Source organism: Acanthisitta chloris, unplaced genomic scaffold (genome assembly GCF_000695815.1).
Source record: "Acanthisitta chloris isolate BGI_N310 unplaced genomic scaffold, ASM69581v1 scaffold20765, whole genome shotgun sequence".
In the NCBI taxonomy this organism is placed as follows: Eukaryota; Metazoa; Chordata; class Aves; order Passeriformes; family Acanthisittidae; genus Acanthisitta; species Acanthisitta chloris.
In genome coordinates, this window is record NW_008675584.1 from 4,820 (window position 1) to 16,931 (window position 12,112).

The 12,112-nt window shown below is 40.4% G+C and overlaps 1 protein-coding gene across 1 annotated transcript; it reads left to right on the forward strand.

Moving 5' to 3' along the window:
- The first annotated feature begins 569 nt into the window (after window positions 1-569).
- CCSAP (centriole, cilia and spindle-associated protein) lies at window positions 570-6,450 on the forward strand. The gene is made up of 3 exons (XM_009075829.1): window positions 570-609; window positions 3,287-3,579; window positions 5,893-6,450. The coding sequence occupies exons 1-3, from the start codon at window positions 570-572 to the stop codon at window positions 6,064-6,066; spliced, it is 507 nt and encodes a 168-aa protein (XP_009074077.1). The 3' UTR covers window positions 6,067-6,450.
- The last annotated feature ends 5,662 nt before the right edge of the window (window positions 6,451-12,112 follow it).

Sequence of the window (12,112 nt, forward strand, 5' to 3'; positions counted from 1 at the left end):
CCATACGCTTTTATTGCTATTTTGAGACAAGCTGGCTCAATCATTTCTGCACCAGCTGGAGCTATATCCTAGTGAGCAGCATCCCCAGGCATGGCTGTTGCCTTGTTTTTTAAAGCTAAAGTATCCATGCAATTGCAGAGCCCCCACTTGACTATATTTTTAAGTCTCAAAATGCCACTCCTGCTGCTCATGAGCTCAGTGTTGCTCCATCCTCCTTTCCAGAGAAGGAAGATGCCATTTTCCCTTGAACAGAGGATGGAACAGCTTTCCAAAATGAAAGCACTCCTGTTTCAGATTTGACAGCAATATGTGCCCTCCCAGTGTTTTATTTTCTCAAAACAGTGCTTTCTTCTGACAATGGACCTGGCCAGTCCCTTCCTAGGACTGGCTGTGTATAGAGATGCTCAGATAGTGTTTTGTAAGGGGATAGCTCTGTGCTGCCTGTGTGTAGCCATGATGAATGAGCTGCCTTGTTTTAGAGGTGAAGCTGTGCCTGTGAAGCCTAGGACACTATGCAAAGCAGGTCTGATACCACACTGAGGTCACTGCTGCTTGCTTTTTGTCCAGCCATGGCCATCATAACTGAAATTATGTGCATCCAGTTTTTAGGTATGTGAAATTAATCTGGTCATTTTTTCATTCATGCTATGTCACTCCTTTGACCTTGACTGCTTTATTGTTGCTGTCATTTTGTGGGGACATTCTTAATTTCTTAACAGCTCTAAGTACTTTAATATTGCAGGCTATTCTTTATGAAATGCTCAGCTGTACTGCAGTATCACTTGCAGCTGAATGCTGCACCTGTACACCTTGGAAGATGTGTACAGGCAAGCATGAACAGGCCCAACACCAGAGCCTCTGTGCTGGTTGGCAGCAAGCAGAAAGCATGCTGGCAAGGCTAACAGACAGCAAAAGAGCATAAGGCTTGCCTTATGGGAATTCTGGGGCATGTAGCTAGTCCTGATAGCTTTACCCTACAAGTGTCAAGTGAGTGCAAGAGTAAATGGATGCTGAACCAGTGTGCCAGGCAGGTAACTTCTATTTCATCAGAGCAGGATGAATGCAGAAGTGAAATTAAAGCAGTGTCAGACTGGGCATGTGCTTAAGACTAGTTAAATCACAGCAATTAGCAAGAATGTTTGCAATTTTGTCATAGGATTGGCCAGCCCTTCTCCTTTTAATGAAGATGACACTTAAGTAAAATCTGTACTAGTTGTCTGTGGTCAACCTCTCAATATGCAAGCAAGCCTTAAACCAGATGAACTCCTTTGCCTGTGGAGGAATTCCTTCTGTGCGTATTAGTGTATGCTGGTGGTGGCTGAAAGTGCTGAGACTTGGAACAGGGGCAGCTTGCAGGTGGTTCCAAGGAGAAACAGGTGTGGTAGAAAACTTGCGAGTTTGGTGTGTTTGTGAGCAGAGTTTGAGTGTATTGCTGTGTTTAGCAGAAGACAGCATCTAATGCTCAAAGGCAGGGACCTGAAGGGGGATAGTTACTAGTGGATTCATATGCTCTTAGGTTAATAAAAGACTTTAGTTGCCTTTTACATAAAAGGCATGGTTGGCCTAAAAGTCACAGAGGCTTCAGATCACAATGTCTGCTTGTGTCCACAATGCTTAAGGAGCTGTGTTCAGTGGCTAGCATACAGTTCCAGCTTGTCTACACTACTGCTGAAGATTTGCAGGATGGAGAATGTAAACAGCATTCTGTATATTTAGTTTTTTCCAAGGTCATTTCACTAATGTACTGTAAGCAGTATATTTGATTAGACTTGCTCATTATAAGGTAATAGAATTATTTAGGTTGGAAAAGACTTTTAAAACTGAATCCAGCAATTATCCTAGCACTGCCAAGTCCACCACTAAACCACGTCCCAAAGTGACTCATCTAACATGTCTTTAAATACCTCCATGCATGGTGACTCAACCAGTTCTCTGGGCAGCTTGTTCCAATGCCTGACAACATTCTGTTCAGATCCCTCTGTAAAGCTTCCCTACTCTCAAACAAATCAACACTCCTGTCCAGCTTGATGTCATTTGCAAACTTACTGAGGGTGCACTTGATCTCCTTGTCCAGGCTGTCAATAAAGATATTAGTTTAGATTAGAATTAACAGAATAATTCAAGACCATGTGTCACCACTTTACAACACCTTACACATCTCAAAGATGGAAAAATATTTGGCCATTCTCTTCCAGTCAGTAATTGTTATCCATGGGCATTCACTTGACTATATTTAATGATGTTATAAAACAGACTTGTTCAAAACAACTTATAATCTTATTGTAAGGCATGGCTTTCTTACTAGCTGTTATCTCAGATTTATGAGGTGTTGAAATGCTATCCTAGGTAGTGGCTTCCTTCACCTGAAGTCTAAGACCCAAATATTTGTATATAAGTAGCAACATGTGGGAAAAGTCAAGAACTGCTAGCTGTGAGGCATCACAAAGGAAAACTAGTTCCTTCATAGCACTATACTGAAAGAATATTAGGTCTTAAGGAACAGGTTTTTTCCCCTGTGTTTTTATTAATTAATGTTTTATGTAATGCTGAGTCAGCCTACAGTGACGATCTACAACTGCAATGATGAAGTCTTTCAATTCTCCCTCTCAAACCCTACTCTGTGCCTAGTGCCTGGAGGACAATTGCTGGCCCCTTGTTATGGAAGGCTTAAACCTGTGAGAGAAATGAGCTTTGGAGAGTAATGCATGTAGAGTGTGGTACTTCAAATGTACAACATACTTCACAGGATAGCAAGGGTGATGTCTACCACTGAAGGCTTTTCATACTCCCCTGTCCTCCATAAACAGAAAACCATAATAGAGATATATGTATAAACAGGAAGCTTGAAAATGAATCGCTTTTTCTTTCAGTGGAAGCTTATAATATGAGGGATTTAATATTGCACATACTCTTATCAGACTTCATCTCTGGCTGGCTGGCAGCATCTATGTGGCATTCAGCAGTCCATCTGTTTGCTGTCTGAAAGATGGAAGGATGAAACAGTGAAGACAAGATCACTGGAAACAGTCTTTAAAATTCTGCCTGGAGCTATTGGTTATCTGTAGTTTCACCAGTGAAGGGCATTAAGTATGTCAAAGCTGTATTGTAGTCACTAAAGAAAGAATGAAGACATTTAAGCAAGGTATATGTCTGTTGCTAAGGAAGTAATGACTTCTTCCATTTCTAAAAAAAGCACAGCTTCAATGATGTATTAAGAGAGGCTGTGCAAATCAGACACTAGTATGTTGTCACTGGGAGCTTAAAGTATAACTTTTCTTTCCTTTAGAGAAAGAAAAAGAAAAAGAAGAAAAAGAAGAGAAGCAGGAGAAAGAGGAGCAAGAAAAAACTGTAGAACACACTTCTGTAAAAGAAGCAGACAAAACCAGCCGTGCAGGACGACGTCCAAGTAGAAGTGCCTTGTCCAGTCGTAATGATCGAAAATCAGCCAAAAGTCCTCAAAGGACAGATGCACCAAAGGAGAATAAACATCCGTTTGCTCTGTATGGGTGGGGAGAAAGACAGACGGATACTGGAAGCCAGAAAACTCACAATGTCTGTGCTTCTGCTTCAGTGAACGAAGTAAGTAAAAGCTTCTGTTTCATTAAAGGGTAGTGACTACTTAGTGCTTAGGTAAGACCTTTGTCTAATATCTAGGTAAAACTTCTCAGGGGTCCCTCTATTTGAACACATGGAGATTCTAGCAAGAAATTCTAGCAACAAACATAAAAAGGTTTGACATGTCCAAACCAAACTGCTCTTAACTGTTAATTGGTTTTGAAACTTCCCATGTTTGACTAATAACTTGCAAGTTCTAATTAAAACTCTGCTATCTTGTTTCTGGTTGTTGCAGTGTTACCAGCAAAACAGGCTCTGAAAATATATTTCTGCATTCTGAACTTGATGAAAAACAAGAGAAAAGCAGCAGGCAGTTAGCATCAGGCATCCCACAGCAGGCAGGTATTTAAACACTGGGGTAGCACTTGTGCTGTGAAAGAGTGACTTTTGCTAGGGCAATTCTAGGACAGGAGCTCCACTGAGAGGGTACTAATGCGTTGCTGCGAAGATGCCTTGTCTAGCATCCTGTTTTGGTGGGTTGCCAGCAGGAAACTTTGACTGCAGAATGGTCTATTGGATGGCTGGTGGATTACAGGGTTGGTGTAAATATCAGCAAAATAGCACAAATGAAAGTCATGTAGACATGGACAGAACCAGGATTCTGCTGAGGTGAGGTCTATTTCCTGGCTTAGTGAGATACAGTAAGGTTGGAGAGTTACAAAGATCCATTTCTTTAACTCTCCTAGGCTGGTGAAACATAATTGTCAATGTATCCCTGCAGTGTCTTGTCTTTCATACTACTAATGTAGGGTCTGAATCTATGACCCAAGGTGGTGTTCTCGATGTGCGAGATGGAGTTGACTTTTGATGGGCTGTTTTGTAAGGGGTTTGAAGCCCAGACTTTTCCTTCCTCAAAGCTCAACTCTGAGGAAAATGAGGAACTTGGGCCTTCCAGCCTTGGAAAGAAGCTGCCCTTCCTGGTAATGGACACTGCTGCTGAATTGATAAGCTTTGGTCAGTGCTCAAAATAGTTGACTGGTGCTCTGTGCTGAAGCCTAAAAGAGGCTGATGCCTGACTTGAGGAAAGATTTGTACTTTCTAAGACTTATAACTTTTCTTATGCTAGAAACAGTTACAGAACACCTAAGCTCAGGTCTTGAGTTTGGACTGAATGGGCAGAACACTTCTGAAATGCTTCCAATTATGTAGTGCTTTGTCACTAAAGATGTTTCTTGAAGTATGAACTGATTACTTCTTTCCTGGAAAGGTTATTTTTTCTTGAATGTCTGAAAGGTATTGCTTCCCCTAATTGTGATGGAAGCCACAATTTAAATCTGGAGATAAAAGCAAGCAAACATAGTAACCAATAGAAATGGTAGAAATAGGAGAATAGAAAGTTTTAGAATGTCTGAGTAAGACTATGAAACATTCAAGATTTTTGCAATTTCTTAATAGTGTGAAGTGGGAAAGATAATGCAGAAGAGAATTTGAAGATATTTTTGAAAAATCTGCTTCTGTTAGTGGTACAAATTACAGAATCATAGAATCATCAGGGTTGGAAGAGACCTCTAAGATCATCAGGTCCAACCATTAACCTGCCACTCTGCTATAACCCCTAAACCGTATCTTCCAGCACCAGATCCAGAGGCCTCTTAAACACTTCCAGGGAAGGTGACTCCACCACCTCCCTGGGTGACCTATTCCAGTGCCTGAACACCCTAACAGTGAAATAATTTTTCCTAACATCTAATCTGGATCTCCCCTGTCTCAGCTTATGGCTGCTCCCTCTAGTCCTCTCATTGCAGGCATGGCAGCAGAGACCACCCCCCACTCCTCTACAACCCCCTTTCAGGTAGCTGTAAAGAGCAATGAGGTCACTCCTGAGCTGCCTCTTCTTGAGACTAAACAAACCCAATTCCCTCAGTCACTCCTTCATGTGTTCTAGACCTTTTATGAGCCTCATTGCCCTTCGCTGGACATGCTTCAGAGCCTCAATGTCCTTTTTAGAGTGAGGGGCCCAAACCTGAACACAGCACTCGAGGTGTGGCCTCACTAATGCGAGTACAGGGGGATGATCACTTCCCTAGTCCTGCTGGCCACACCATTTTTGATACAGGCCGTGATGCCATTGGTTGCCTTGACCACCTGTGCACACTATTGGCTCACATTGATCTGGCTGTCCACCAGCACTCCCAAGCCTCTTTCCCCAGAAATAAAATATAATCTTGCTAGCAAGCCCTGTTTCTTCAGAATGGGGATTATTAAAAAGCAATCCTCAGCATTCCTGAGAGGTTCCTAGGCTGTTTTCCTGCAGTAATACTGATTCTGGTCTTTTAGATTCACGAATCTGCTCTACGAGCCAAGAACAGGAGACAAGTGGAGAAAAGGAAGCTCTCTCAGAGGCGAGTACGATCGGCAGAAGTAGAGACAGCTTGGAGAACAAAGCCCTCCCCACCGGATAACCCTTGGATGACAGAGTACATGAGATGCTACTCAGCAAGAGCTCTCTGAAGTTGGATTCCCTTAGGCATCCTCAAAAGAAGTTACGCATATCAGGACACTGGTGCAAGGAACCAAACTACTTATGCAAGGTTTTTATAGGGAGTTTCCAGCTGTTAGAATATTTGTTACAACGTTTTTATCTTGGCTACCTACCTCACAGTGGGGTGTATCCTTGGAGCCATAACATTTGAAGAGGCTTTTAGATATAACTACCCAAACTTTTGAACAATTCCCCTTTTGGGAATTTTTCTAATGCTTCAGTTGATTTGTTTTGAGGGTGGGAGGGAAGGACCTTAGCATACAGGGAGTCAAAGCAAACACTTTTTTTCATCTTGGTTACAAATAATTTGTTGTCCCTTATTTAAAAGTCCAAGTCATGGGGAGATGGTGTTGAGGAAAGACTTTAAAGGTGTGATGGAGGTGCCTTTGTATTTATAAAACTATTTGATTTAACATGTTTACCAAAATAAGTACATGAAGACAGGCAACAGGAAGCCAGTGGGTCTGGTAAACAGCACTAGTAAGTGTAGATGCTTCAGGCAGGCAAATACCAAGTACTGTCTGTATACAGAAGCTCAAAAAACCCCCAACCTTGTTTGATTAGTGAATCTGCTGACGCTAACTTCTATTGCTGTTTCTAAGGTCATTAGAATGAACTACTCATTTTCAGGGCAAGAAACAGCTATGGGATAGTTTTGCTGTTGCTGTTCCTGTTGACCAAATAACTAATGTAGACAATCACTATCTGATAGCTGCTGCTCAGTAAGCAGTTGCTTGTTCTACCAGTATCGAGTTGTACCACTGTACTAACCTTGTGGCCACACTTAGTCTGCACTTAGTCATGTAAATGCTTTTATTGAAGGAGAGGGCTGGCTCCTTTCTAGGGATGTCTATTTTTAACACTTCAGAGTATCTATTCTGCTCAGTGGGGGTCAGAGTGCAATATGCATTCTGTTTGGAGGTATCGTACAAGTATATTATTAAAGGGTTTAAACTTGAAAATTGTGTAGATAAAACTCATAAATGAAGTCCTGAGAAGCTTTCTGCCTCTCAGAATTGGTGCATACCCCCTCGCTATGGGGGGGTGGGGAAGGGGGTAAGGGCTAGGGAAGCAAAGAGGGGGTGTATCCTTTAGTAAACAAGAGCTTATAATAGAATTTGAATGCTTTCACTTGGTAGGTCCTGCTTCTACATAGCAAGACAGTCATTGTTATATCCTCAGTGGTTTTGTTTCCCTCAAGTGGCTGTAAATTATCTTTTTTTTTCAGTTTGGTAACTATGCTTTAGGCAGATTTTCGCTGTAGGTGTGAGCTTCAAAGTTTTGTTCAGATGTTGTGTTAGTTACATATGTTGGTTACCTCAGTTTGTTTTGAAGCTTGTGTTTTACAGCCCGGACACCTTCCCACAGGAAACACACTTGCACTTCTGCAGCAGAAACCTGCACTAGGTTTGTTCCACAACCTCTGTGAGTAAGCAGAACTCTGGAATTACTCTTGCAGCACAGAGTACACATGCTTAGTGAAAAGTTTATTGAAAGAAAGTAATAGTGTAAAAGGACCAAGCACTGCTGCCTCCTAGTGTCTATTATATTGCATCAGTAAAGGTTTCATTATTCACAATTTTAATCTTGCTAAAATGGACCAGTCTATGAAATTATAATCTCTTTTTTTTTTACCTGCCTTTTAAGCATAAAGCTATACAGACAACTCTTGTTCAAGGCTACCTATTGAACACCTTACAGCTTTTAAGTATGGGAATGTAAAGTAAGATCAAGAATGTTTTATACATAGCAAAATCCCTATATTTCCACTTATATGTACATCACAGGCTAGAACTTCCTAAAACTCTAGAACAGTGCCCAAAACTGGGAAAAACTCTTCCAGAGGATGCCTTTATTCCATATGAAAGTCTTTTAATTTCCTTTTATGCTGTGTTTTCCTCTTTAAATAGCTGCTGTAAATATGCTTAAGTTGCTTCTGATGCTGTTTCAATTCCAAAAGCTCTGAACAACAGTATCAAAGCACCAACTCAGTAGTGTTTAACAGCCTTATTCAATAAAAACTGTCAGTTCCTGTTGCCCACAGGCTTTGTAGGCTTTATGTAACTACAGCAGATGGACTGTGCCCTCAGTGCATTTTGTCACATTCAACAGTTTGTGTAGGGCTGGACTCACCATGCCATGCTTTCAAAGACAGACAATTTCTACAGTTCTCTTTTCCCACAGAGAATGGAGGAGCCAAGATGACTATGTGCCTGCCTTAAGTACCCACTTCTGGTTAAGATATATCTCCCGTTAGGTGTTGGTCTTTTAAAAAATTACTGAAGGTTTAATCTCTTCCTTGGATACTGGGTACCAAACTTACAACATCTCAAACAGGCTTGTTCAGGTGTTCAACAGAGCATGAGAATTTTCAACAGCATCAAGGCTGCTGTATACTGAGGAAATGATCTAGTTCTAAACCTTGTCTGGTCAAGAGCTGTTCCCCACAAGCAGTGTTTACTAGAAGATAGTAGAGACACTAATGATGACGTGTGAGTCATTGTTGTGCTTTTTCAAATGGTCTGTAGCTAAAGATAATCCTGGGTGCTATGTTGGTACTGTGTGGGTTTAAGTAACATAATGCCTGAAGTGAGGGGTAAATTATTCTGCAAGTCAGGTAGCCTTCCTGCATTAGGGCATTACTTGACTGAAAAAACTAGTATCTTGCTTAGACTATATGAAACAGTATAGTTTGATCACTGCAAGCTGTATGTGCAAAGTATCTGGACTAGAAAACTGTTGGTGTTTTGATGTTAACAAATGAAATGCCAATTGAATTGTAAAGCAGAACTTTTCAGGTGTAAAAGCTTTAACTATACTCCATAGACTCTTACAGGAGGTGTCTGTATTGCTTCAAATTGGACTCAGCAAAAAATGAAAAAACAGAGTGAATGTCTCCCTGTCAATTAAGGAAGTCCTGAACTCTGTCTTGCATGGACTCTTGAATTCAGCCAAGTGATGAACACTTCTCACTCCTATTTCAGAAGTAAAACATTTTTGGTAAGAACACAGTAAATACTCAGTTGTCCACAGTCTTCATTAAAATAACTGTTTATTCCTTTCCATTTCTGAAAGTACTTAGCTAAGTGAAACAAGAATTTTACAATGTGTAATGCTGCAATTTAACTATAGTGTTGTGAAGACTAGTGTTTACAGTGTAAAATGTTACCATGAAAACTGCGTGAGAATGTCCCTGTAAAATGCAGTAGCATGCCTGTTCAGTCACTGCTGTCACATCTTTCCAACTATGAAATACAGATGTTTTCACTGGAAGCCAAGATAGTCAAGGTGATAGGTAACTTAGAGCTAAACTTAACAAAACTGAGGGTCAGACCTGAACTTTTGGTAGGTATTTTATCCAGGTAGCAAATGCACATTTAAATTGAACTTTTAACATGTAGGGAAGTGTATCTGCTCTCATTTTTTTATGGTATAATGCAGTGCCACTGACCTATAATGGCCTCTCTGACTCTTCTTTTACTGTGATAGGGACCAAATGCTAGCAATCTGAAGGCCTTATGTGTGGTAACCTGGATGTTCCAATTTTCCAGCTCACTCAGCAGCAAAGCCATATATGAAGCCTGACTCAACACCTTGACAGTAGCCCCCAGGAAATTAGGGGTACAAGTGAATGGGAAGATGCCTCAGTTATTGTTAGCACTGAATTCACTTTAAAAACAATAGGGAAATACCATCTAAGCTTGAAGCAATATGTGTTTTTTAAAGTTTTTAAACAGTGTTTGTTTTTAATGCTTCTGTATTGTCTATATTTATAGTGTAGTGTCAACTTGTACATGTGAATAAAATGAGTGACACAAAGTGCCTTGACTGCTTGTATGGGGATGTTTGAGAGGGTCTCAGATTTTTCCTTCCTTGAGGGTTGCTTTAGGCCCTGCATGCTGCAACCTGTGGCTTCTGCTTGTCCCAGATATTCTCTCCTGGAAAGTGAAGGCTTCTGTAATGGTTAACGTTGACTAAGAGGTTAGATTACAGTTACAAGTCCAGTCTCCTATGTTCCTCCTGTAACTCTCCCAGATTCTTAATACCCTTTCCCAATGTGACTCATTCTTTAGCCCACTAAAATAGGCAAAACAATAAAAAAAGCTCTAATAGCTGTCTGAAGTGCTCTGCATGCTGAAACCTCTAGGAATCTAAATTTAGAAATTTAGAGAAAAAGGGTAACATGGGGAAAAAACCCAAGAAGCTGCATCACTAAGAACAAGCAGACTCATGCAAACAGGAAAAATTCAGCCATTAAAAAGATGGCTCCACTGAAATTCTATATGCTGCTGCTTCTGTGGTAAAAGAACAAGACTGGGTATTTTTACTCACTGTGGATTTACAATGGATTTTGTGAAATTTTTATAGAGTTAAATATCTTAGCATATAAAATATAATGCAAATGAGCTGCACAGCAGAATCAGTTTTTTCTACAGCATTCACTTTTTAAAGGAGCTAAGGGAGGTGCACACAGTTGAGCCATACAGCATACCTAGCTGAATACAAAGAATGGATAAAATGGGTTAATTGTGAATTCTATAGGAGTTGCCTAATAGTGGTTATGGATTTCACTTAGCAGACAAAGCTTGTACAAGTAAATAGGATTTGCTGTAAGACACGTGGAAAATCAGAAAGATTCTTTATTTAGTGCTAGATACAAGCATTAAATGAAATAGTGTAGGCCAACAGACTCATTAAAAGGCAAGACATAGGCTTTAATAAGACATTTAAATCTCTCAAAGGTCTGAACAGCTAAAGCTCCACATCCCATGAATCCTCAGATACAAGTACCTGGTAGCATTTCACGTAAAACTCCCAGCCATCGTGCTTTGGTAAAGTAAGAATTTTACCCTAAAAACACACATAACTTAACCTATTTATCACTTACCGTTTAGGTGAGCTATGTTTGATTTGCAGAATCAACTCTAATGCTAAAGCTTAAAATCTACTCCAGGCCTGATATTGGCATGATGTTTAGTTTTAGAAATAAAACCCCCTCAGAGGAGCAGTAGTAAACAATAGAGCTTGCACTGGTGAGAGCTATTGCTTCCAACAGTATTTCTCTCAGGAGTGGCCATTTTAGAAAGTTTCTTCTTAGAATGTCAGCAAGATATGCAGCATTAAAAGGCTGAGATACTACAAAACATGCACATTAACCAGGTTAATGTGTATACAGTAAGAATATACATTAAAAAATGATAGAAACATGTCCAAACTCATTATAATGACACTACTCTTTCCTTCCAGGGAGGAAGGGGACAGCTACTGAAAGAATAAAACTATTTACTGCTTTTTAAACCACAGACACTTGACCAAAATGATCATAAGAACCAATTATACAAAACAGGCCAGTCTTATATGGAAAGGGAAAAGGACAGGAAGAAGTACAAGAAAATCCCTGCCAAACCCCTGAAGTTTCTATTTAAAAGCAACAGAATTAAGTGTCAGTCCTCTCTCTGCTCCTTTCAACTGCTACTGTAATAATGGCAAGAAGTTTTTATCAGCAGCCAACACCACTTCAACCATTGTAACAGTGACAGGAGAGCAACCTTGAGCTTTACTTGTGCTGTGTCTCAGCTGATAAGTGTTCAGCTTTTGCTTCTGCCAGTGTGCCAAAAAGCCTGATTAGGTTGTGGTAAAGGGTGGAATAGACTACTCAGTATCTCACCTTTTCCCAGCATTCCAGAACTGGTTTGGGGTTTTGGAACCAACACTCTTCCCCAACTCTGGCAGAAACATAAGACATCCCAGTTAATAACTGGCCCTTTGAACTGGTGGAGGAGACAACTCCGTTCAACTTCTACTCCAGAGGACTTGCTTTTGGTAATTTAAGTTCTGAAAGCCAAACTGAACTGAGTGAGGATTAAGACAGGTAAGTTTCTTTGGAGTTCTCTGATGTTCTTGGAAATACACAGTTAAGCTGCTGCAAAAAAACCCACTTCACACTCTTACCAGGAAGAGAATATTCCTTGGGAATAACTGCTATTAGTTATGTAACAAATCCAATCCTAAGAT

Coding starts and splice junctions, on each gene's coding strand:
- CCSAP (XM_009075829.1), top strand. CDS start 570: ATGGCCATCATAACTGAAATTATGTGCATCCAGTTTTTAG. Junction 610..3,286: donor TATGTGCATCCAGTTTTTAG/GTATGTGAAATT, acceptor TCTTTCCTTTAG/AGAAAGAAAAAGAAAAAGAA. Junction 3,580..5,892: donor CTTCTGCTTCAGTGAACGAA/GTAAGTAAAAGC, acceptor CTGGTCTTTTAG/ATTCACGAATCTGCTCTACG.